Raw genomic sequence first — 23981 nt, 5'->3', positions numbered from 1 at the left:
AATTGATTAGTTTGATTCATCAACATGTGGTTGGCGAATCCAAGCAGCAATAAATCAGGGATTGAAATCTATTGCTAAAGGAATCAGATGTAGAACGAAAGCAGTACAAAATCATCCCCCACAAAATGAAAGTTTTATGAAACAAACTGTCTTTGCATCCAACTTTAATCATTGTAATAGTTTCCTATTGTAATCATGTCCAATAGATATAATTATAAATTAATTGCTATTCATTCTTGTCACTTGAGAATTACTGTTCTGAAATTTGCTAGATGTGGTCATTAATTTGAAGCTTGCTTAAATAAACACACATAAATCTTAGGGAAGAGAGTCATCAACTTAATTTGTTTTCACCTGCGGTGTAATACAAGTCATCATGATCTGTTTATAAATCTACTTAAAATATCGAAACAAGTTAGGCTTTTCAAACTAAAGACTTCAGGTTTTTTTAAAAACTTTTTCTTTACACTCAAAGACTAAAAGCAAAACTGATAATTTTCTAACCGAATTTTAGCTCATGTCTATTATTATTAGTCATACCTCCTGTAAAGAACGAGCCGCTGGCTTGTCTTGATGGTTGGCTAATATTAAAAATGGCAAAGTGCATAGCTGTGGATGCTGAAGAGCAGAATGCAACTCATTCCTCGCCATTTCTAGATCATCTTCAGATGACGCGCTGTCGAGAACAAATGCAACCCCTTGTGATCCTTGATAGTATCGACTCCAGTATTTGCGAATATTGTCTGCCCCTTGGGAGAATTAATAAAATAAATCATTCAAAAATATATACTTTCATTCAAAAAAAAAAGCAGCATTCTTCTTGAAAAACAGAAAATTATCAAAACTTCGCCAATATAAATAAATGATACCATTTTCGCAGCAGGCTTTTTGGAAACTGGAAAATATTGCCATCAGATGCAGAGTAAACCTTTCCCATAGACTAAACTAAGCTATGTTTGGATGCATCCCTTAAAAATTCTGGCTCCCAATTATATAGAAACTTAGAAATTAAGTGCAGGAGTAGGCCATTCGGCCCTTCGAGCCTACACTGCCATTCAATATCATCATGGCTGATAATCCAACTCAGTATCCTGTACCTGCCTTCTCTCCATACCTCCTGATCCCTTTAGCCACAAGGGCCACATCTAACTCCCTCTTAAATATAGCCAATGAACTGGCCTCAACTACCTTCTGTGGCAGAGAATTCCACAGATTCACCACTCTCTGTGTAAAAAATGATTTTCTCATCTCGGTCCTAAAAGACTTCCCCCTTATCCTTAAACTGTGACCCCTTGTTCTGGACTTCCCCAACATCGGGAATAATCTTCCTGCATCTAGCCTATCCAATCCCGTAAGAATTTTGTAAGTTTCTATAAGATCCCCCCTCAATCTTCTAAATTCTAGCGAGTACAAGCCGAGTCTATCCAGTCTTTCTTCATATGAAAGTCCTGCCATCCCAGGAATCAGTCTGGTGAACCTTCTCTGTACTCCCTCTATGGCAAGAATGTCTTTCCTCAGATTAGGAGACCAAAACTGTACGCAATACTCCAGGTGTGGTCTCACCAATACCCTGTATAACTGCAGTAGAACCTCCCTGCTCTTATACTCAAATCCTTTTGCTATGAATGTTAACATACCATTCGCTTTCTTCACTGCCTGCTGCACCTGCATGCCTACTTTCAATGACTGGTGTACCATGACACCCAGGTCTCATTGCATCTCCCCTTTTCCTAATCGGCCACCATTCAGATAATAATCTACTTTCCTGTTTTTGCCACCAAAGTGGATAACCTCACATTTATCCACATTGTACTGCATCTGTCATGCATTTGCCCACTCACCCAACCTATCCGAGTCACCTTGCAGCCTCCTAACATCCTCCGCACAGGTAACACCGCCCCCCAGCTTCGTGTCGTCCGCAAACCTGGAGATGTTGCATTCAATTCCCTCATTATATCATTAATATATATTGTAAATAGCTGGGGTCCCAGCACTGAGCCTTGCGGTACCCCACTAGTCACTGCCTGCCATTGTGAAAAGGACCCGTTTACTCCTACTCTTTGCTTCCTGTCTGCCAGCCAGTTCTCTATCCACATCAATACTGAACCCCCAATACCGTGTGCTTTACGTTTGCATACTAATCTCTTATGTGGGACCTTGTCGAAAGCCTTCTGAAAGTCCAGATATAACACATCCACTGGTTCTCCCTTATCCACTCTACTAGTTACATCCTCGAAAAATTATATAAGATTCGAGAACTACTCCAGAATCCAAAGAGTTATGAAAAATTATCACTAATGCATCCACTATATCTGGGGCTACTTCCTTAAGTACTCTGGGATGCAACTTATCTGGCCCTGGGGATTTATCGGCCTTTAATCCATTCAATTTACCTAACACCACTTCGAGGCTAACCTGGATTTCACTCAGTTCCTCCATCTCATTTGACCCCCGGTCTCCTGCTATTTCCGGCAGATTATTTATGTCTTCCTTAGTGAAGACAGAACCAAAGTAGTTATTCAATTGGTCTGCCATGTCCTTGTTCCCCATGATCAATTCGCCTGTTTCTGACTGCAAGTGACCTACATTTGTTTTAACTAATCTTTTTCTCTTCACATATCTATAAAAACTTTTGCAGTCAGTTTTTATGTTCCCTGCCAGTTTTCTTTCATAATCTATTTTTCCTTTCCTAATTAAGCCCTTTGTCCTCCTCTGCTGGACTCTGAATTTCTCCCAGTCCCCTGGTAGGCTGCTTTTTCTGGCTAATTTGTATGCTTCATCTTTTGTTTTGATACTATCCCTGATTTCCCTTGTTATCCACGGGTGCATTTATTCTTTTGCCAAACTGGGGATTTATTCTTTTGCCAAACTGGGATGAACAATTGTTGTAGTTCATCCATGCAGTCTTTAAATGCCTTCCATTGCATATCCACCGTCAACCCTTTAAGAATCAATTGCCAGTCTATCTTGGCCAATTCACGTCTCATTACCTTTCTTTAAGTTCAGGATCCTTGTTTCTGAATTAACAATGTCACTCTCCATCCTAATGAAGAACTCAACCATATTATGGTCACTCTTGCCAAAGGGGCCACGCACAAGAAGACTGCTAACTAACCCTCCTCATTACTCAATACCCAGTCTAGAATAGCCTGCTCTGTCGTTGGTTCCTCTACATGTTGGTTTAGAAAACTATCCCGCATACATTCCAAGAAATCCTCTTCCTCAGCACCCCTGCCAATTTGATTGACCCAATCTATATGTAGATTGAAGTCACCCATTATAACTGTTTTACCTTTGTTGCATGCATTTCTAATTTCCCGTTTGATGCCATCCCCAACTCCACTACTACTGTTAGGTGGCCTGTACACAACTCCCACTAGCGTTTTCTGCCCCTTAGTGTTTCGCAGCTCTACCCATATCGATTCCACATCCTGCAAGCTAATGTCCTTCCTTTCTATTGCGTTAATCTCCTCTCGAACCAGCAACACTACCCCACCTCCTTTTCCTTTCTGTCTATCCCTCCTGAATATTGAATATCCCTGGATGTTCAGCTCCCAGCCTTGATCACCCTGGAGCCATGTCTCCGTGATCACATCTATATCATAGTCATTAATAACTATCTGCACATTCAACTCATCCACCTTATTACGAATGCTCCTTGCATTGAGACACAAAGCCTTCAGGCTTGTTTTTACAACACTCTTACCCCTTATACAATTATGTTGAAAAGTGGCCCTTTTTGATTTTTGCCCTGGATTTGTTATCTGCTTCACTTTAAATGTTGCATTTGGAACACCAGAAAATACACATAATACATATGGATATTAATCTCAAAATGCTATATCTGTAAACTCAAATCTCTCAATGGTAAAGAGTCAAATAATTAAAAATGACGATACATTCTAGATATAACTGTGACCAAGAAAGCTGAATAAATAGCATTGTTACAAGGGGAGGTGGTGGTGACGGGTAATCCGATTATTGGATTAGTTTTCGTACCAATATAGGGACATATTCAATTTTATTCCTTATATTTCGTTCAATAAAATTGCAATATAGTTTGGAGAAAGGTTTAACCCTTCTTGTTTACACAAACTATTTCATTAGCATGGGCAAAATTCAACATACTTTACTTCTAGAAATAACATATCCAAAACAGAATGTTCACAGGCTGGTTCATGTATTTCCACTGCTGAAACATTTCAGGAAATTCAGACAGATTAATAATCTGGATGCAATTGTTAGAGGCATGATTATTACATTTACAGAACAAATAAAAATCAGTGTTGGTGTTGATAGTGAAACAGGGAGTCTTCAATGACATGTGCTAGTGAGGGCACGAGAAGAAGGATAGGCCAGATGAATAAATGGCTGAGGAACTGGTCCAGGGGGCAGGGGTTTAGGCTTTGGATCTTTGGACATTTAGGACACTTTTAGGTCATTGATGACCTATACTAAAGGGTTCATTGCATTTAAATTAGAGGGCAGTGCACTATCCTGGGAAGGATATTTGCTAGTGCTACTTGGGATTGTGTTTGTTAGATTTGCAGTGGAGGTCCCAGAGCAGAAAGGAGGCTGATGTGAAGTGGGGAAGAAATATTGTAATCAAAGAGAGCAAAATTAGTGGACTGGACAGGCAGATGCACAGCAAAGAGAGGGAAAAAGACTGGTGGTTTTAAACAGTATTAATTTCAATGGTAGAGACTCAACAAGTAAGACGGATGAACTCAGACTGTGGATTCGGACCCAGCAACCATAACAGAAACATGGCTGATTGAAGGGATGGACTGGCAGCTCAATGTTCCAGGGATAGACGCTGTAGGAGTGATGGATATGTAGATAAGAAAGGAAGGGAGATGCATTTTTGATAAGACAGGATATTCATGGGATTGTCCAATTATGCTATATAGGCACAACTTAGAAACAGAGAGAATGATCAATTTTGATGGAGCTGTATTTATGCGGCCCCCAATAGTCAGAGCATTAGAGCAGCAGATGTGTAGGATGATTTCATGTAGTTGCAAAAATATTAGGGGTAGTATTAACGGGAGATTTATACTTACCTAATATTGACCAAGTCTCCCAGAGTTTAAAGGGAAAATTTGTTAAATGTGACCAAGAAAGCCTTCTTAAACAACATATGGAGGGCTCTATTAGGGAGTTTGAGTTAGAGTTTAGTTTAATGTCTAATGTACAGTGAAAAGCATTTATCTGGCGCCACGCTGGACCTCCTCTTGGTAGGGCTAGAGATTTACATACAGTGGGGGAGCACATTGGGAACAATGACTGTAATTTTGTTGGTCTTTAAATAATTGTGAAGAATAATAGGACTGGCCTACAAGGCAAGGTCCTAAATCGGCTGATTTTGGCTGATTTGCTAAAAGCCCTGTCCCACGGTATGAGTTCATTCCAAGAGTTCTCCCGAGTTTGCTCTGATTCGAACTCGGAGATTTACGGTAATGGCCACTCGTCGGTACTCGGGGTTCTCGTGGACATTTTTCAACAGGTTGAAAAATCTTCACGAGTCTTCCCGTGCTTACCTGCCATTAGCGAGTCTTCCCAAGTACCTGCGATTAGCGTTACGAGCCGCTAAGAGACGTCCCCGAGCTCAGACATACCTGTTACGTTCATTCTCTGTGCTTACCACAAGTTTAATTTTTTTTAAACTCAGGAGAGCTCTTGGAATGAACTCGTACTGTGGGACAGGGCTATAAAGCTGATTTTGTAAGCATATAGTCGGGACTTGCAGAGGTCGATGGAGAGAGTCTGTTTGCAAGTACAATGACAGCTGGCAAGTGAGAGGCTTTCAAAATCAAGAAAAGTACAGAGGCAGCATGTTCCTGTTGTGGTGAAGGGCAAGGATGGCAAGTTTAGGGAACCCTGGTTGACAAGAGGTGTTGGGGCTCTGCTCAGGAAATAGGAGATATCAGAAGTAGGCAGTCGATTCAAGCAAATCCCTCTGCTAGTGTAATCATAGCATACACTTAGAGGTAACCATAAAGGCAAAAAGAGGACATGAAATAAAGCCAGCAGGCAAAGTAAAGTAAAATCCCAAGATATTCTACAGGTATATTAAGAGTAAAGCGGTAGTTAGGGAAATAATAGGTCCTCTTAAAGATCAGCATGATTGTCTTTGAGTACAGGCCGAGGGGTGACCTTATGAGGGACATGGATTAGTTGAACACTCACTCATTTTGCTGGGGGGAAAGGATTCTACAACTAGAAGGTAAAGGCTGAAGGCAAGAGGGGAGAAATTTAAGAAAGGCCTCAGAGGCAATGTTTTCACTCAGGGAGTAGTCCATATTTGGAATAAACTGTCAGAGAAAGCAATAGAAGCGGATACAATTACAAGTTTTTTTTAAAAATCAGGAGGGATTCAATAAATTGGATCTGTAGCCTTTAGTGGACAAAATAAAGGAATTACCTGCTACGGTATGTTAAATTATGAGGGGCATGGAGATGGTAGATAGTGGAAAGCATTTTGGAATGCACTCTTAAAAAGGGAAGGAGGCAGATAGTCCCCCAACATTTAAGATGCATTTTGACGAGCACTTAAAATACATGACATACTTAGTGCTGGAAAATGGGATGAATATAAATTGTTGCCCGAGGTAAAACACACATGTGGTGGATTGAACTCCGTTTTGAACTGTTTCAGTAAACCAGCTGCAAGAGGCAAACTTCCAATGTGTGAGGCAAACGTCCATTGTTTAGTAGAGTTTGTCCAAGCCGCTATTCTAAATTTACCCAGGTTTAGGAACCAAGTACACCCATCACACACCAAAGCTATTCCAAATGTTACAAGAGAGATAATGTTACACAGTGTCAATATTCCACGCCTCCACAATCTCTATCAGATAAATTTCTAAAGGCAATCAGCTGCTTTTGTGGGAAAATGTGAAGAGTTGAGCTAACAATAGAGTTCAAAGTTGAAAAGGTTTTACTGTGTTATCAGCTGCACATACACTCCCAACTAACAAACCAGTATATATGTGGTAATTTTATATCAACATTTTGATATCAAAATTTATGATCTGAACAATTAATTGCAAATACACCTGGCAGTATGTTATCTTGGGTGGATGCAGCTCAATTAGCAAATTAGCAAAAAAAAATTCCTCCACTTTCCTTCAACCCATTTTCAATTCACACAGTTGCACAGATCGATGATTTTGTATGAATAATGATGCCTTGCACATCGTTTGAATCCTCAGTTGGGCAGTACATGATAGAAAATGCACAAAAGACATTCATCTATGTAGAGAATTCAGAGATATACATGTATGTCCAGTTCATATTTCAAGTGGTCAAAGGCATAAACATATACAAATGTATACATTTACCTGAATTATCTCTGATTTTTATTTGGTTAGGTTGAAAAAGATTGTGAATGATTTCATACATTTTTAAACATGCTGGATGACCCAATTTTGTTAAGTTACAAGCAGCTTCATCTTTTAATTGGTTTTGACTATCACATAATATGTAGTTGCGAGGAATAACATAAATCATTCACAGTTCTCAATTTCAAAATTGTCACTCAAATTTAACGATTTCTTTGTAGAATCCAACACCGAAGAAAGTAATCAACGCAGGCGAGACATTAGGACTATTGTCTAACACAATCAAAATAAAGTGATATAGAGACAGATGGGCAAGGGATAGGTGCAGTGAATCCTTTCAAGCCTCATGAAATACTGGCAGACTGGCAATCCATTGTCAACTAATGCAGTTGTGATCTTTGTAAATTTTGAAAAGAACTACATGGAAATGTGTCAAACAGTTGATTAACAGCGTGGGGAATCATACCAAGTTTGATTTATGTTTTTGACACTTGGAAAAGATAATTATAACAATTTATCTGGTGACCCACACTTCAGCAATGTACCCCTGACATCATTAACTGTAAACTTTTGTATGCTTATTCCTTCAATTGCTGCAACACTGATTTAAGTCTCTGTCTTTGTTGTTTAACAAGTTTAGGTGATTTTCACACGTATGTTCAAATAAAAAATATTAACTCCTTACTGCACATCTATTTTCATACATTGGGTGTAAGTATGTGTAAAATTCCAAGTTGTTTTACATATGCAACTCTTTTGTGGGTCTGCTTCCTTTCAAGGATAAATTGTTTCCCTTCCCACGTTATTTTCCTTGTTGACACCACAGGTTAGGATATTAGTAACCCAGACGTGTGGACCTACTGTAACTCAACAGTCCAAGGACAAGTTTGACAGTAAAGCTGCTGTGCAGTTTAAAACACAGATCCATAAACTAGAAAGTAAATAAAGTCTTAGCAAGATGACTAAGAAACTAAGAGATGGTCATGAAACCATCTGGTTCATTAACAAATTCAGAGTAAATTATTAGATCCCTATTCAGTCTCACATATATGCAATTTCAGACCCAGAGTAATGCGGCTCATTATTAACTACCCTCTGAAATTTCTAAATAAGCCAGTCAGTTCCAACATAAGCATTACATTAAAATAGAAAAATAAAACCAGACTACCCAGTATCGACCTTGGCAATGAATTGACATCCGGTGGCGCTGTTGCTAGCTGCCTCCGCCCACGGTCTGGCTGTCTATTTTTTATTTTGTTATGTTTAGAGTGTGTTTTTTTAGTTTTTTAGGGTTTTTTTCAGTATTTTATGTGGGGGGAAGCGGGTAGGGTAGGCGGGTAGGGTAAAGGGGAAACCGTCCTTCAGTCGCTTCCTGGAGAGGATGCGGCTATTATCCGAGTCAAGTCCTCGCCCCCCCCCCCCTCCCCCCGCGGCCTACCAGCTGGATTGGCGCGGCCTTTCCTACCGGGACCGGACCAGAGCTTCAGCAGCGTCGGCGAGGCGCTGGAAACATCGCAGAGCGGGAGAGGCCTTCCTGGGATCGCTGCTTGGAGCTCCGGAGTGCTGGGCCGCTGCTCCAGCATCGCGGAGCTCCCAATGCGGGAAGCGCTGACTTTAACATCGCGGAGTCTTGGGACCCTTTGCCGGGAGTCGCCAGCGCGGACTCCAGTGGAAGGTGACCGACGAGAGGTTTCCGGCGAGAGGGCCTGAACATCGGGCTGCCCGAAGCGGCGACTACGGGGTGCTCGGGAGGCCCCGACCACGGGTGAACATTGGGAAACATCGGCGAGGAGGTTGACTGGACTTTGGTTCCTTCCCTCACAATGGGGAACTTTGGTGCTGCTGTGGGAATGTTTGTGTTGTGGACTACAGTGTTCTGTGTTTTGTGGTTTTTTTTGTATGACTGTAAGGGAAAAATAATTTTGTTGTCTCTTCATTGACAATAAATTAAATCAAATCAAACCAAATCAAATTCTGACATTGGAAAGCTGCTTATAGTTCAGTTGACCTTTCTGGCCCTCCTTGTGAACATCAGGGACTGGTATCTAAATTGGGAGAGCTGCCTTGAACTGGGTAATGAGAGCCTTACCCTGCAGGCTTCTTCACAATCCCTTGTATATCTTGGTCCATCAATTGTATGGGGCATGAGGGAGTAGGAGCACACAATGCTGTTCATGACAAACATGAACAAGAATTACCACCTACTGTCCTCCTTCAATTGATGATATTGTGCTCCTGCATCCTGGACAATACTTAGAAGCAGCACTGACAAGACTAAACTGACAGAATGTGGGCGACTTTAATGTCAACCACCAAGAGTAGCTCAGCAGCACCACCATTGATTGAGGTGATAATGTCCTAAACAACATTGCTGCCAATCTGATCTAAAAGACAGGTCTGCAAATAGCTAAGTATTTAGCTCACAAATTTATTCTGAACTCAGACCAGACAAAGTTCATATAAAACTGCAACAATAAGATTAGTCTGGGCCACCCGAACTCAGCCACACTTCCCATCTGTCGTTCCCAATCATTCCTTCCAACCTGATCCTTTGCACCCAAGAGATGTCTGTGATGCTGAGCAAAGTCCCTGAAGTAAAAGTGCCACAGGTGGCTCACTGTTCATATGCTACATAAGGTCATAGAAACATAGAAAATAGGTGCAGGAGTAGGCCATTCGGCCCTTCGAGCCTGCACCGCCATTCAATATGATCATGGGCTGATCATCCAACTCAGTATCCCATCCCTGCCTTCTCTCCATACCCCCTGATCCCTTTAGCCACAAGGGCCACATCTAACTCCCTCTTAAATATAGCCAATGAACTGGCCTCAACTACCTTCTGTGGCAGAGAATTCCACAGATTCACCACTATCATCATAAGTGATAGGAGCAGAATTAGGCCATTTGGCCCATCAACTCTACTCTGCCATTCAAACATGGCTGATCAATCTCTCCCTCCGAACCCCATTCTCCTGCCTTCTCCCCATAACCCCCGGCACCAATACAAATCAAGGATCTATCTATCTCTGCCTTTTCCCTTTATGCTCTGCGACTTCCGAATGCATATTTCGCCACCCACAATCATATAGTGTTGACAGAAACAAAAAGATCGGCTTGAGTATCAATATCCATTGACTTGGCCTCCACAGCCTTCTGTGGCAAAGAATTCCACAGATTCGCCACATTCTGACTAAATAAATTCCTCCTTATCTCCTTCCTAAACGAACGTCCTTTAATTCTGCGGCTATTACCTCTAGTCCTAGACTCTCCCACTAGTGGAAACATCCTCTCCACATCCACGCTATCCAAGCCTTTCACTATGCTGTACGTTTCAACAAAGTCCCCCCTCATTCTTCTAAATTCCAGCAAGCACAGTCTCAGTGCCATCAACGCTCATCATAAGTTAACCCATTCATTCCTGGGATCATTCTTGTAAACCTCCTCTGGACCCTCTCCAGGGCCAGCACATCCTTCCCTCAGATTTGGTGCCCAAAATGGCTCACAATACTACAAATGCAGCCTGACCTGCGCCTTATAGAGCCTCAGCATTACATCTAGTCCTAGACTCTCCCACTAGTGGAGAGAGTATCATTCCCCAGCCCCGCACGGCCCGGTTTTATCTTCTCCATAAAATCCACAAACAGTCCACAGATGAGCACCAGGCCTAAACCTTAAGCACCATCACTGACTTCATCACTTCCGGCTCTCTGCCCTCTAAAGCCTCCAACCTCATTGTTCCCCAGCCCCGCACGGTTTTATCTTCTCCCCAAAATCCACAAACAGAACTGTCCTGGCAGACCCATTGTGTCTGCTTATTCATGTCCCACCGAACTTATTTCCACATACCTCATCTCCATCCTATCCCCCCTGGTCCAATCCTTCCCCACTGCACGCGCTCTTCGTCTCCTTCATGACTTCCGTTTTCCAGGCCCTGACTCCCTCGTCTTTACTATGGATGTCCTCTCCACACAGTCTCTCCACACCTCCATCGCCCACCAGGAGGTTCTTAAAGCCCTCCGTTTCTTCCTCGACCGCAGAAACAACAAATTTCCATCTACCAACACTCGCCTCCGCCTAGAAGAGCTGGCCCTTACCCTCAACAACTTCTCCTTTGACTCCTCCCATTTCCTCCAAATCCATGCGTAGGCACTCGCATGGGACCTAGCTATGCCTGCCTCTTTGTAGGGTATGTTGAACAATCCCTGTTCCAGGCGTACACTGGCCCTATCCCCGAACTCCATCGTCAGCACTTGTGTGTGAGGGAGAAGAGCCGGCGGCGGAGACGGACACGGTGAGGAGACGCCATGGCCGCGGCGATGGCTGTCTTGGAAGGATCCTGACCTGAAACATTGCCTATCCATGTGCCCCAGAGATGCTGCCTAACCCGCTGAGATGACCTAAGATGGCGCCTACCTGCGGCGACATTTTGCGAACGGCACAAAGAAAAACCGTAAGATACAGCATTTATGAACTCACCTGCATCAGAAAATCCACTGAAATCAACCCCGTAATTAGCGAGCTGTTAACGCCTTTAAATGCATTAGCGCTACTGAGAACTCCCGATGTTAGCGCTGGTAAGGGAATCCCCGGTCAGAAGGGAATCCCCAACCACGCGGAGGCGCGCAGGCACCGCAAGAACCTTACCTGCAAACACCGGGGAGTCCAGAATCGTGGCCGTCGGGCAGGATCCCCCAACAGCAACGGATCTGGAGGTGCCGACTGTATGGGAATTCCCGATCTCAGGGGATTCCCCGACCTCGCGGAGACCCGTAAGTACTCTACCTTCAAACACCGAGGAGGGCTCCATGGAGTACGGAAACGTGGCCGTCGGGCAGGACTACAGGTCAGACTGAAGCGGAGGGGACTTCGGCCCCCGATGGCTTGGTTCGGCAACGTAGCGCCCAGGAGCGGAAAAGACTACAAAAAGTAGTAAACACTGCCCAGTCCATCATCGGCTCTGACTTCCCAACCATCGAGGGGATTTATCACAGTCACTGCCTCAAAAAGGCTGGCAGCCTCATTAAGGACCCACACCATCCTGGCCACACACTCATCTCCCCGCTACCTTCAAGTAGAGCCTGACGACTGCAACGTCCAAGTTCAGATATAGCTACTTCCCCACAGCCATCAGGCTATTAAACTCAACTCAAACAAAACTCTGAACATTAATAGACCATTATCTGTTTATTTGCACGTTATCTGTTTATTTATTCATGTGTGTATATTTTTATATAATGGTATATGGACACACTGATCTGTTCTGTATTCATGCCTACTATATTCTGTTGTGCACAAGCAAGAATTTCATTGTCCTATCTGGGACACATGACAATAAACTCTCTTGAATCTTGATTCTACCTCCGCTACATTGACAACTGCATTGGGGCTACCTCCTGCACCAATGCAGAACTCACTGACTTCATCCACTTCACCACAAATTTCCATCCGGCACCCAAATTCACCATGACCATTTCCGACATTTCCAACCGTTAATAGATCTCACCGTCTCCATCGCAGGTAACAGACTACTGACCGACATCAACTACAAATCTACTGACTCCCATAGCTATCTTGACCACACTTCTTCCCAACCTGCTTCCTGTAAAGACTCTATCCCCTACTTCCAATTCCTCCGTCTACGCTGCATCTGCGCCCAGGATGAGGCGTTCCATACCAGGACATCAGAGGTGTCCTCATTCTTTATGGAACGGGAAGTGGCGGCGCCTTGTGGCAGCGGCTACCTGCAGTCTGTCTGTCTTTTTTTCTTTCTTTTGTCTTGGTAGGAGTATGTTTTTGGTTTTTATTTTAGCTGTGTATATGTGGGGGGGGGGGGGGGGGTGGGGGAAACCTTTTAATCTCTTCCCTGAACGGGGGACGCGACTTTTCCCTTGTCGTGTCTCCATTGTCGTTGGGCCTAACATCGTGGAGCTGGTGGCCTCAAACCGGGATTGACCTGAGGGCTCCAGCCGTGGAGCTTGCGGACTCACCATCGCGGAGCTGGCTGACTTCGAAGCTGTGGCGGCGCTGCGGTTGCGGCTGCGACCCGACTTCGGAGCTGAGGAGCTTCGGCCGCGGTGCCTGTGGACGGTGGAGTTGGGAGCTCGCAGGTCCCTGGTGGGAGATCGATTTTCGGAGCTCCCGCAACGGCAACCTCTCCCGCCCGAATCGGGTTTGAATCGGCCCGGAACAGGGCCTTACATCGCCCGGCGCGGCTTAAACGTTCGCAAGACTTACCATCGCCCGGCGGGGGCTTTAACATCGGGAGCCCCAGTCACCTCGACGTTGCAGTTTGGCTGCCTGACCGCGGGAGAAGCATAAAAGACAGGGAAGAGATAAGACTTTTGCCTTCCATCACAGTGAGGAGGTGTTTGGAGATTCACTGCGATGGATGTTTATGTGGAATTGTGTTAATTGTGTGTTTTGGTCTTTTTTTACTGTTATGACTGCAGGAACGAAATTTCGTTCAAACCTTGCTTGTTTGAATGACAATAAAGGGCAATTGAATTGAATTCCCCTCTTCCATTGTAGATGAGGCTCTCACTAATGTCTCCTCTATATCCCACAGCTTCGCTCTTACTCCCCCTCCCCCTATTCGTAACAAGGACAGTCCCCCTTGTCCTCACCTTCCATCCCATCAGCCATCGCATACAACATATAATCCTCCGACATTTTTGCCACCTCCAACGGGATCCTACCACTAGCCACTTCTTCCCATCTCTACCACTTTCGGCTTCCCACGGAGAATGTTCCCTCCATAACTTCCTGGTCAACTCGTCCCTTCCCACCCAAACCGCCCCCTCCCCAGGTACTTTCCTCTGCAACCGCAGGAGATACAACACCTGTCCCTTTACCTCCCCCCTCGACTCCATCCAAGGACCCAAACAGTCTTTCCAGGTGAGTCAGAGGTTCACTTGCACCTCCTCCAACCTCATCTACTGCATCCGCGAGACCAACATCGGCGAGACCAAGTGCAGGCTTAGCGATTGTTTCGCTGAACACTGCTGCTCAGTCCATCTTAACCTAGCTGATCTCCCGGTGGCCCAACACTTCAACTCCCCCTCCCATTCCCAATCTGACCTTTCTGTCCTGGGCCTCCTCCATTGTCAGAGTGAGGCCCAGCGCAAAATGGAGAAACAGCACCTCATATTTTGCATGGGCAGTTTACACCACAGCGGTATGAACATTGACTTTCTAACTTCAGGTAGCCCTTGCTTTCCCTCTCCATCCCCTCCCCCTTCCCAGTTCTTCCATTGGCCTTACTGTCTCCACCTACATTCTTTCTTTGTCCCGCCTCAGGCATCAGTCTGAAAAAGGGTCTCGACCCGAAATGCCACCCATTCCTTCTCTCCATAGATGCTGCCTCACCTGCTGAGTTACTCCAGCATTTTGTGTCTACCTTCAGCATTATATCCGTTTTTGTATTTTAGCCCTCTTGAAATAAGCTACCCTCAGAACACTCTGATGGCCTTTGTCAAATTTCCCGTCAAATATTTTTAAGCTATTTTTAAACTTCTGTTCATAGAAGCATTTAAAAATTCATCCAAACAGTTAAAATTAATCAGAAATGAACCCCAACTTTAAGATTAAGTAAACATTTAACAATCGGTAAAACAAAATATTTGAAATACTTATCTGCACTTCATTCCACCATCCCACGTTAGTGACAATTACAGTATATTCAAATGAATAGGTCAACTGCCTACATGTCAGCCAGCTTAGCACGAGGCTAAGTGGCTACATACAAAGTGCATCAGGTTTCCTCTTCTGCAGGTCAATTCTCCATCACTGAACTCAATGGGGAGTCCAGCAGTGAAGTTTTGGATGTGTTTAGCCAAGCATGAATGTGTCTGAAAGTGAGCTAAACTGTGAACAGCTGGCTATGGAGTTGATGTGTCAGTCATCCAAATTTAGCCCATTAGGCAAGAAAGCATAGGAACACATCCTCCACAAGTAAGAGGGCTTTATGGTCCATAAACATGTGTGCCATTAAAGCACACTAAAAGGCTCCAGCAAATTTCAGCAGCTTCCGTGTTCAGGGAGAGCATAGGCCCAAATGAAAACGTAACAGATGAGAACATCAGGGTGTGGGGGAGTTCAATTGAGCCATTGGAACTATAGCAGCAGCAGTGAGCGAGAAGGTATTAGAATATCAATGATTCAATGATTTGGGGACAATGGGATATTTCATGGTCTGATTTACTGATACGTTGTTTATTCCAGATTATTTAATGAACATATTTCTCTAGCTGCATTATGGAATTTGAACTGGTGTCACTGCAGCAATCGTCCAAGTCATTGAATTATTAAGTCCAATAGCTTAACAATTTATGGTACAGTACTGGGAGGGTATCTCCGCACTGATTGTCTTTCCTTTTTATTGGTTTACAGCGAATACATTAGTCACCCAAAACAACCCAAATCTTCGGTTAAACAAAACCTGCTATTTGATTAACATGGACATTTCTTCTATGAAGCACTGTGCTCTGTAGCATGATTCTTTATTTCAATTTCACGATTATAAAACAAAAATTACAAGTATTTAAAAAATTGTAATTTTTTTTTGTGGAGCATTTTGCATTTAGAAAAATCTAGATATATCTCTCATATAGAACAAACTACTTCTTCGTTAATATACTAATTTCTCCCATTAATTCAAAGGGTGTTGCTGACAGCATTATTACCCTATGTCTCAATGAACTTGAATCAAGTTGCTTGCTTTGCCATTTAAGAGGGCAATTAGAAGTCAACCATATTGATGTGGCATAAAAACAGACAAAGCTTGAAATGCTCAGCAGGGTCAGACAGCATTTGTGGAAAGATAATCAGAGTTCAGCTTGATGACCTTTCAGATCCACGTTAATGTGCTGTGATAAAATAATCCTCAGGCCTGATCGGCTAAGGATGAGAAAGACATTTGTCCTATATTACTGAGCCAGCTTAATCATTACATCAATCTGGTGGCTTCATGGTCACCATTACTGTTATGAATTAATCTGAAATACAAGTCAAGTGAACAAATATCCCAGCAATGGTGAGCACTGAACTAGCAACTCTGAATCAACATTAGTACATTATTAAGATAACACTTCCGAAACATTCCAAACATTTGTAAACTATTATTCATAAATGGATTATTTAAAAAAATTATAATGGAGAAATATATGACCTCTTAAGGTGTCTTTTGAAAATGAAAATCTTAAATATACGTGAGCTACAAAACAACTTTTAGTACATGAATAATCTAAAAACTACACACACCTCCCAGTTCTTTCACGTTGAGGATTGCATTCTGGAATGGAACAGCTTTGATTCTAAAACCTAAAATTCGATGCGTGACAAAAGGAAAAAAAAAAAAGCAACTTATTATGGCTAGAAAGTAGACAATAAAACATGAAATTAGTTTCAATGTGGAGAAATAATCATTCATGCTGAGTGTTTGTGGTAGCAAAGTAAAACATTTCCACTTTTTGTACTGCATACTAGTGGCTTCTTCAGCTTTAACTTCAACTTATGGGCTATCGAGGTCAAAGTAATGCTGTTGAAGTCTTTGTCTTGAACAAGCTATGGGTTTTGGTGAATGGAGTGAGTAAATACAAGTTAAAGCTTTTTTCTCTCTTACTGTCATAGTAGACAGTAGTAATAAAGGTTAAGAAGGCAAGAACAGTGGTATGCTTCTCCTGCAGGAGATAGGAGATCAGGGAAAGTTCCAATGTCTCCGACTGTACCTGCAGGAATTATAGTTTAGTTTAGTTTAGAGATACAGCATGGAAACGGGCACTTTTGCCTACCGGGTCTACACTGACCTTTGACCACCCATTCACATGCTAGTTCAGTGCACTCCCTGTACTCTAGGGGCAATTTACTCACTAGAGGTAAACTACAAACCCAGATGTCTTTGAGAGGTGGGAGGAAACTGGAGCACCCAGTCACATGGTCACAGGGAGAACATGCAGACTACACACAGAAAGATAATGTAAGCTGCTAAAAAAAAAGCTGCCTTTAATGCATTCCTAAATTCATTAATGTTTAATGTTTTATGTGTCATTCCTAACTGTCACTGTATGTCGTTGTCACTTGCTGGCGGAGCATCAAGGCAAATTCCTTGTATGTGAACACTTGGCCAATAAACTTATTCATTCAAATGTGACAATGCCAGCCTTCTACTGGACTGACAATGAACACCATGTCACCAGATTTTGATTGTAGCCAAATTGTAATTTCTCAGTTTTCTTGCCTTTGAGTCTAAATTTCATATCTACTCATCTGTAGCATGGGACGTCAGTTGTTAACGGCATCCACATATGCCTTCGGCAAAGAATTGCAAATTTTCCACAATAGGAAGAGATGCAAACTGATATCACTGAGTGGCCTCGCTATAATTTGGTGATTTCCATGCAGTTTGATTCCCCCACCACATCAAACCATTTCTCCATTTCAAGATAAATCTATAGATCATATTGTAGTAAGGAATGCAAGGAATGCAAGCACTTTCTCTGGGAGATAACAAAAACAAAACACAAAATGCAAGAGTAACTCAGCAGGTCAGGGCAGCAGCATGTCTATCTCTGGAGAACACGAATAAGCGATATTTCGGGTCAGGATCCGTCTTCAGACAGATTATAGTGGGGGGGGGGGGAGGGTGGGGGGGAAGAAAGCTGGAAGAGAGGTGGAGACAGCTCAAAGTCTCGCAAGTAATAGGATACAAGGGAGGGTTTTTTATAAAGTGTCCAATGGTTGGACAAAGTCTGGAGATGAAAAGTCAAAAGGTATGAGGTGAGGAGATAAGGAAAGAAGTATAAATGTGAAGCTAGAGAAAGGTATATAGGTGGAGGGGGACTGGGGAAAATAAAGAAAATGGGGGTGTTAGTAAGTTATAAGTTATTGACCTAAAATTGGAGAATTCAAGTTTCATACCATTTGGCTGTAAACTGCACGCAGAATATGAAGTGCTTTTCTTTCATTGTGTGGCCTCACTCAGGCAATGGAGGAAGCCCAGGACCGAAAAGTCAGTGTGGAATTGGGAAGGGCAGTTAAAATGGTCAGTAATCAAGCAGGCCTTGGCAGACTGAGTGCAAGTGTTACCACCAGGGGGAGCCGCATGATGGCTGCCTCGCCAACGGTCTGTCTTCGTCTTTTTCATTCTTTGTGTTTTTAGTTTGTTGTAAAATGTATGCTTTAGCTTATCTTTAGTTTTTGTATTTGTGGGGGGATCTTTTTTTATCTCTTTCCTCGATGGAGATGCGACTTTTTCCATGTCGTATCTCCGTCCGCACTGCGGCTTAACATCGTGGAGTTGGCGGCCTCTTGTTTGGGACTTCTAGAGCTCCAAAACCACAGAGCCTACAAACTTTAACATCTTAGAGCACCAAAGGCCGGCCCCTTTGCCAGGGGTCGGCCTTTGGTGCTCCAACCTGCGGGAGCTGCAGACTTTAACATCATGAAGCTCGCGGTCCCTGATTAGGGACCGTTTTCTGGGACCCCAAGCCACAGGAGCTTACCCACCTGACGTGGGAGCTCGATTGCTGGCTGCGGGTGCTTCGACTCCTCCGACCGCGGGAGGAAAGGAGGAAAGAAGATAATACTTTATTGCCTTCCATCACAGTGGGGAATGTGGAGGAGCCGCTGTGGTGGATGTTTATGTCAAATTTTTATGCAGTTGTGTGTCTTGTTGCTTTTTTGGTATAATTATGGCAAACCAAATTCCTCTAATGTTGAAAAACATACTTGGCTAATGATTATGATTATGAAGTGTTCGGTGAAACAGTTGCCTAGTCTAGGCTTGATCCCACCGATGTAAAGGAGGCCACATCGGGAGGAATGATTTCAGTTGATGAGGTTAGAGGTGCACGTGAACCTCACTCTCACACTTGAAAGTACTGTTGCGTTCTCTGGATGGAGGTGAGTGAAGAAATATAGGGACAGATATTACATCGCTGCAGTTGCTGGTGAGTGGGTGGTAAGGGATGAATTGCCAAGGTGGTGAAGACAGAACGGCCTCTGTGGAAAGGGGTGGGAATGGGAAGATACGACTAGTTGTAGGGTCATGTTAAAGGCGACTGAAATGTCGGAGGACGATGTGTTTGTTGCTGAAGCTTGTGTGGTGGAAGTAAGGACCAGAAGAATACTATCCTTGATCCATCTGTGTGGCTGCAGAGTAAAACTGCAGGATACAGAGGAGATGTGGATGAGAGATGCATTCATGACAGTTGGGGGGAAACCACATTTACTGAAGGAAGATGACATCTCAGATGTTCAAGAATGAAAAGCCTCATCTTGGAAGCAGGTGTGGCCGAGATTGAGAAATTAAGAGCAGGGGATAGCAGTTTTGCAAGAGGCGGGGTGGGAGGAGGTATAGCCCAGATAGCTGTGGGAGCCGATGGTATGATGTAGACATCCTGTCCCCTGTGATTGAGACACAGTGATTAAGAAATATAATTAAGGTATTTGGAGATGAGTTCTATGGGGCAGGATCAGGCAGAAATGATGGGTTGTCAGGGCAGTCCTGTTTGTAGATTTTGGAAAGGAGATGGAAGCAGGCAGTATGGGACTGGAGGCTGTGAAGGGGAGATTAGCAGAGGTTATAGGTATAGGGTTGGAAATGATCTGGGAGATGATGACCTGGTGTTTGTCCGTGGGATCACAATGAACGAGTAGATATTAGGTGGTGTCCGAGAGCTGGCGCCTGGCCTCTGCATAGTAGCAGCGACAGCACTTCAGCAGGGTCACAGATTCACCGGATCTTATCTGCAACTGCAAAAATACATGTCTGCAAATGTTTACATTTACGTCATGTTCCTGTTTTACTTTAATCATTTTGGCAGTGTCCATATAAACTAAACGGCACAATTTACAAAACAGAGATGTTACCCAGACTGGAAATTTGAAGTGACAAAGAATGATTGGATTACCCCAAATTGTTCCATTTCGAACATAAGAATTCTTAATTGAGATGTATGGATTTAGGAGGGGCTGGATAGCGTAAAGCGGGTGGAACTATTTCTTAGAAATTTTCAAAAACCATGGGACAGATTTAAAGTAGTGGGAAACTGATTGGATTTTTGTTCAAGGAAAACCAGATAACTTTTTTCCCATTCTAACGGAAACATCATTGAAAAGAGGCACAGAAGTCCTAAGCCATGCAGCCGTCATCACGAAGATTAATAATCTGTATTAACGTTGCTGGCATGAAGGAGGCCATTGGAGGCACCAAGAGAATCACTGGTATTTAAACAGTCACTGTAACCAATGCCAACATATAACTAGATTCATTTTTACTTGGTCTGATTTCAGCATCACTAGATATTTTGTACAATAGGCTACAATTAGTTTAGGTCTTACCCGTTGTAGGAATGATGCTGTCTGTGCTTTCACTGCAGAGTTGCGTAAGCAAACTTGACTTGCCAGATCCTGTAAGACCCACACAAACGACATCATATTCTGTTCGTGGTGAAGGTGGCCCTTTGCAGCACAAGGTTCTAAAACACTTTGGGGGTAAAAACATTTTTAATCTTCATTATTTTGAAAAAAATAGGATTCTAACAATTAATGCAAATGTAGCTAACTTGAATTAACATAATTATTGGGGGGAAAATGGTGATTCTCTTATTTTTCTTCATTCAATGAATTTACCGTGCCTATATTTCCATTTATGATGCTGACATTTTTATGGATTCCTGCACTAAATCGATTACTTTTTCCAAATTTCCTCCTGTTCCCCTGACTCAATTCAATAGATTGTTAAATTATAACATTTATAAAATTAATTATAAAATCAAATGCATTCCATTTTCTGAGCATTGTTTTCCAATTAATTCTCCATCCAAACACACTGACTTTTGCCATCAGGATCATTTTGTATCCTTGAATACAATAACTTCTGAAGAATTAGAAACAGAAAATGTTGCAAAAACACAGCAAATCAACAACATCTGTGGACAGAGAGTGTCAACCTTTGGTCAGAACTGAGATGTCTGACCTGCTGAGTGTGTTCAACAATTTATTTTATAATCAGATTTCTTAACTTTCTCTCGGTTCTGACTACTGGCAGTTTTTTTCTTTCCATCGATGCTGGTTTACATACTGTTTTATTTTGAATTTCCAACTTATACATTTTTTAATTAGGTTTCTACCTCCACCAAATAGTTTACATACCTCCCACTTCAGACGAGACATTAGACAGAACCCGGACCAGCCAAAAATGAGCACCTGGCATATTTTGAAGAGCAGAGAAATTGTTCCTTATCCAATATTCATCCCTTCCCAATGTTACTGAAGTTAGTTATACCAGCTACACTTTATAAACTAATTGGCCATTAAGTACTGTGGAAATGCTATGGGTTATGCCAACTGATTTTTAAGATATACTAGACCAAGTGCAGACCTGTTGGGTCTATTCCCCCAACGTGTGGTTGTGGGGGGGGGGGGGGGGGCTGGGGGGCGGCATGCGGCGTCACACACACTAACTACCACCCCCCCCCCCCGCACACACGCTAACTACACCCCTTGATGTTATATTAATATCATTAATTTGCTCCTTTTACCACATAACCGCCCTTTCCACTGACGCATAGCCCCCAACTCGCAGGCGCATCTAGAGAGGGAGGGGGGGGGTAGAGAGTGAGAGCAGAGAGAGAATGGGGAGAGACAAAGAGAAAGGGGCAGAGACAGAAGGGCAAGAGACAGAGGGAGAGGGGTGGAGGGGAGGAGGAGAGGGAGGGTGGGTGAGGGGAGGAGCGGTGAGGGAGATGGAAGGAGAGAGAGAGGGGAGGAGAGAGGGGGGGGAAGGGAGGGGGAGAGGTGGGGGGGGGAAGGGAGGGGGAGGGGGAGGGAGGGTGGGGAGGGGATGGGGTGGAGGGGATAGGGGAGGGGTGGAGGGGAGGAGGGAGGGCAGGAGGGAGATGGGGTAGGGGAGAGAGGGGGAAGAGTGCAGAGGGAGGGGGAGAGGGGTACGGGGGAGAGATGGGAAAGAGTGGGGAGGGTGAGGGGGAGGGAGAGGGGTGGGGGCAGTCCATCTATTCCCCACTCCCTATCACCCCCACTCCTCTATTCCCACTCTCGCTCCTCACCGCCATTCCCCTCTCCCTCCCTACTCCCTCCTCTCCCTCAATCCCCCCACTCCCCCTCTTCACCGCCCCAGGATCTCGCCTGTCCTCCGGATCTGCAGACTTGCTCGTTCACAGAGAGGAACACAGAACAGGGAGGGGTCAGAGAGCCAAATGCCTTCGTGCGTCGGGGGGGGTGGAGGGGTGGGTGTTGACGTAACTCGGCCTCGCGACGCCCGCAGACGTTGATAACTGCCAGCTGACAACAGCCCTTTAAAGCCGCTAAGACAAGACGCGTTCGCCCAGGAACGAGCGTTCACAGCAAAGAAGCACCGGCTTCTGACTCTCTGGATACCCACAGCTGGAATGAGCGCAGGTGGGCGGGGCTTCGCGAGCTGCGCCGGCTGTGAGGAGCAAGTTCAGCGGAACTTATGAGGAGAAATTCAGCGCGTGAGGAGTCGCTGCCCCAAGATCTGTAGAACAAAGAAGCAATAGCGGAACGCAGCTGTCGAATTTTTGTTCTGCAGAATTTTCTCGATATTTCTGCGCCTTTAATCCACAGCGGCGGGGGGACGGGGCCTGGATTGGTCGGCATGTGGGCATTGTGACGTCAACAGCTGGTGAGCGCCGTTTATATTTTAAAAATTGAGTTTTATGATCAATTTTATTCAAAATCCGGGGAAATAATAGACCAAGGAGTGGATTTCTGAACTCATAAGTTAAATCCCTACCGAATTTGCAAAAATCTCTGCGTTTGTGCATCTGGTTTTCGAGGAGATACGTTTCACATGCAAAATAACACACACATCCACACACACACACACACAAACACACACAGTGCAGACCCGTTGGGTCTGTTCCCCCAACGTGCGGTTAAGGTGGGGCGGGGTGCGGCATCACACACATTAACCACCACCCCGCACACACGCTAACTACCCCCCTTGTTAATGTATTAATATTATTAATTTGCTCCTTTAACCCCATAATCGGCCTACCTACTGATGCATAGCCCCCAACTCGCAGGCGCGTCTAGAGAAGGGGGGGGGGGGGTAGAGAGTGAGGTCAGAGAGAGAAGGGGGGGAGAGGGAGAGGGAGGGGGAGGGAGAGGGAGGGGGAGGGAGAGGGAGGGGAGGTAAGAGCTTTGGGAAAGCCAACAGTCATTGGCACCTGGTACACAAAATTGCTGGGGAAACTCAGCGGGTGCAGCAGCATCTATGGAGCGAAGGAAATAGGCGACGTTTCGGGCCGAAACCCTTCTTCAGACTCAGCAGTCATTGGCACCTCCAATTTTAGGCTATAAGCTTCAAGAGCATTTTGAAAAAATAAACAATTTGGACCTACCAGCCCCTTCTGGATCAAATCAAATCTTGAAGTACAGCTCTGCATAGTTTAGGACTCCTTCAACTGAGCTATCACAAAACATTTGAAACTCATACACACTCGTAAGATTTACTTGCCGTAGTACTCACACAAAGCATATGGTGAATCATCTTTCATTAGCCGTGTGAATGAAAGGCAAAGAGTTAGAGATGTTTAAGGAGGAACTGCAGATGCTGGAAAATCGAAGGTAGACAAAAATGCTGGAGAAATAGGCAAT

General features: G+C 44.0%; 1 protein-coding gene across 3 annotated transcripts in view; it reads right to left on the bottom strand.

Annotated features, from left to right (window-relative positions):
- arl15 (ADP ribosylation factor like GTPase 15) overlaps positions 1 to 23981 on the bottom strand; it is a 279912-nt gene that overhangs the window by 140242 nt on the left and 115689 nt on the right. For all 3 annotated transcript variants that reach the window (XM_033030801.1, XM_033030808.1, XM_033030791.1), the window contains exons 2-4: positions 20682 to 20826; positions 16602 to 16661; positions 541 to 749 (exon numbers count right to left, since the gene is read on the bottom strand). In XM_033030801.1, coding sequence (XP_032886692.1) covers positions 541 to 749; positions 16602 to 16661; positions 20682 to 20826 — 414 coding nt within the window. The remainder of the gene's footprint in view (positions 1 to 540; positions 750 to 16601; positions 16662 to 20681; positions 20827 to 23981) is intronic.

The sequence above is a fragment of the Amblyraja radiata genome, chromosome 1 (genome assembly GCF_010909765.2).
Source record: "Amblyraja radiata isolate CabotCenter1 chromosome 1, sAmbRad1.1.pri, whole genome shotgun sequence".
Lineage (NCBI taxonomy): Eukaryota > Metazoa > Chordata > Chondrichthyes > Rajiformes > Rajidae > Amblyraja > Amblyraja radiata.
This window is presented reverse-complemented; position numbering and strand designations above follow the sequence as displayed.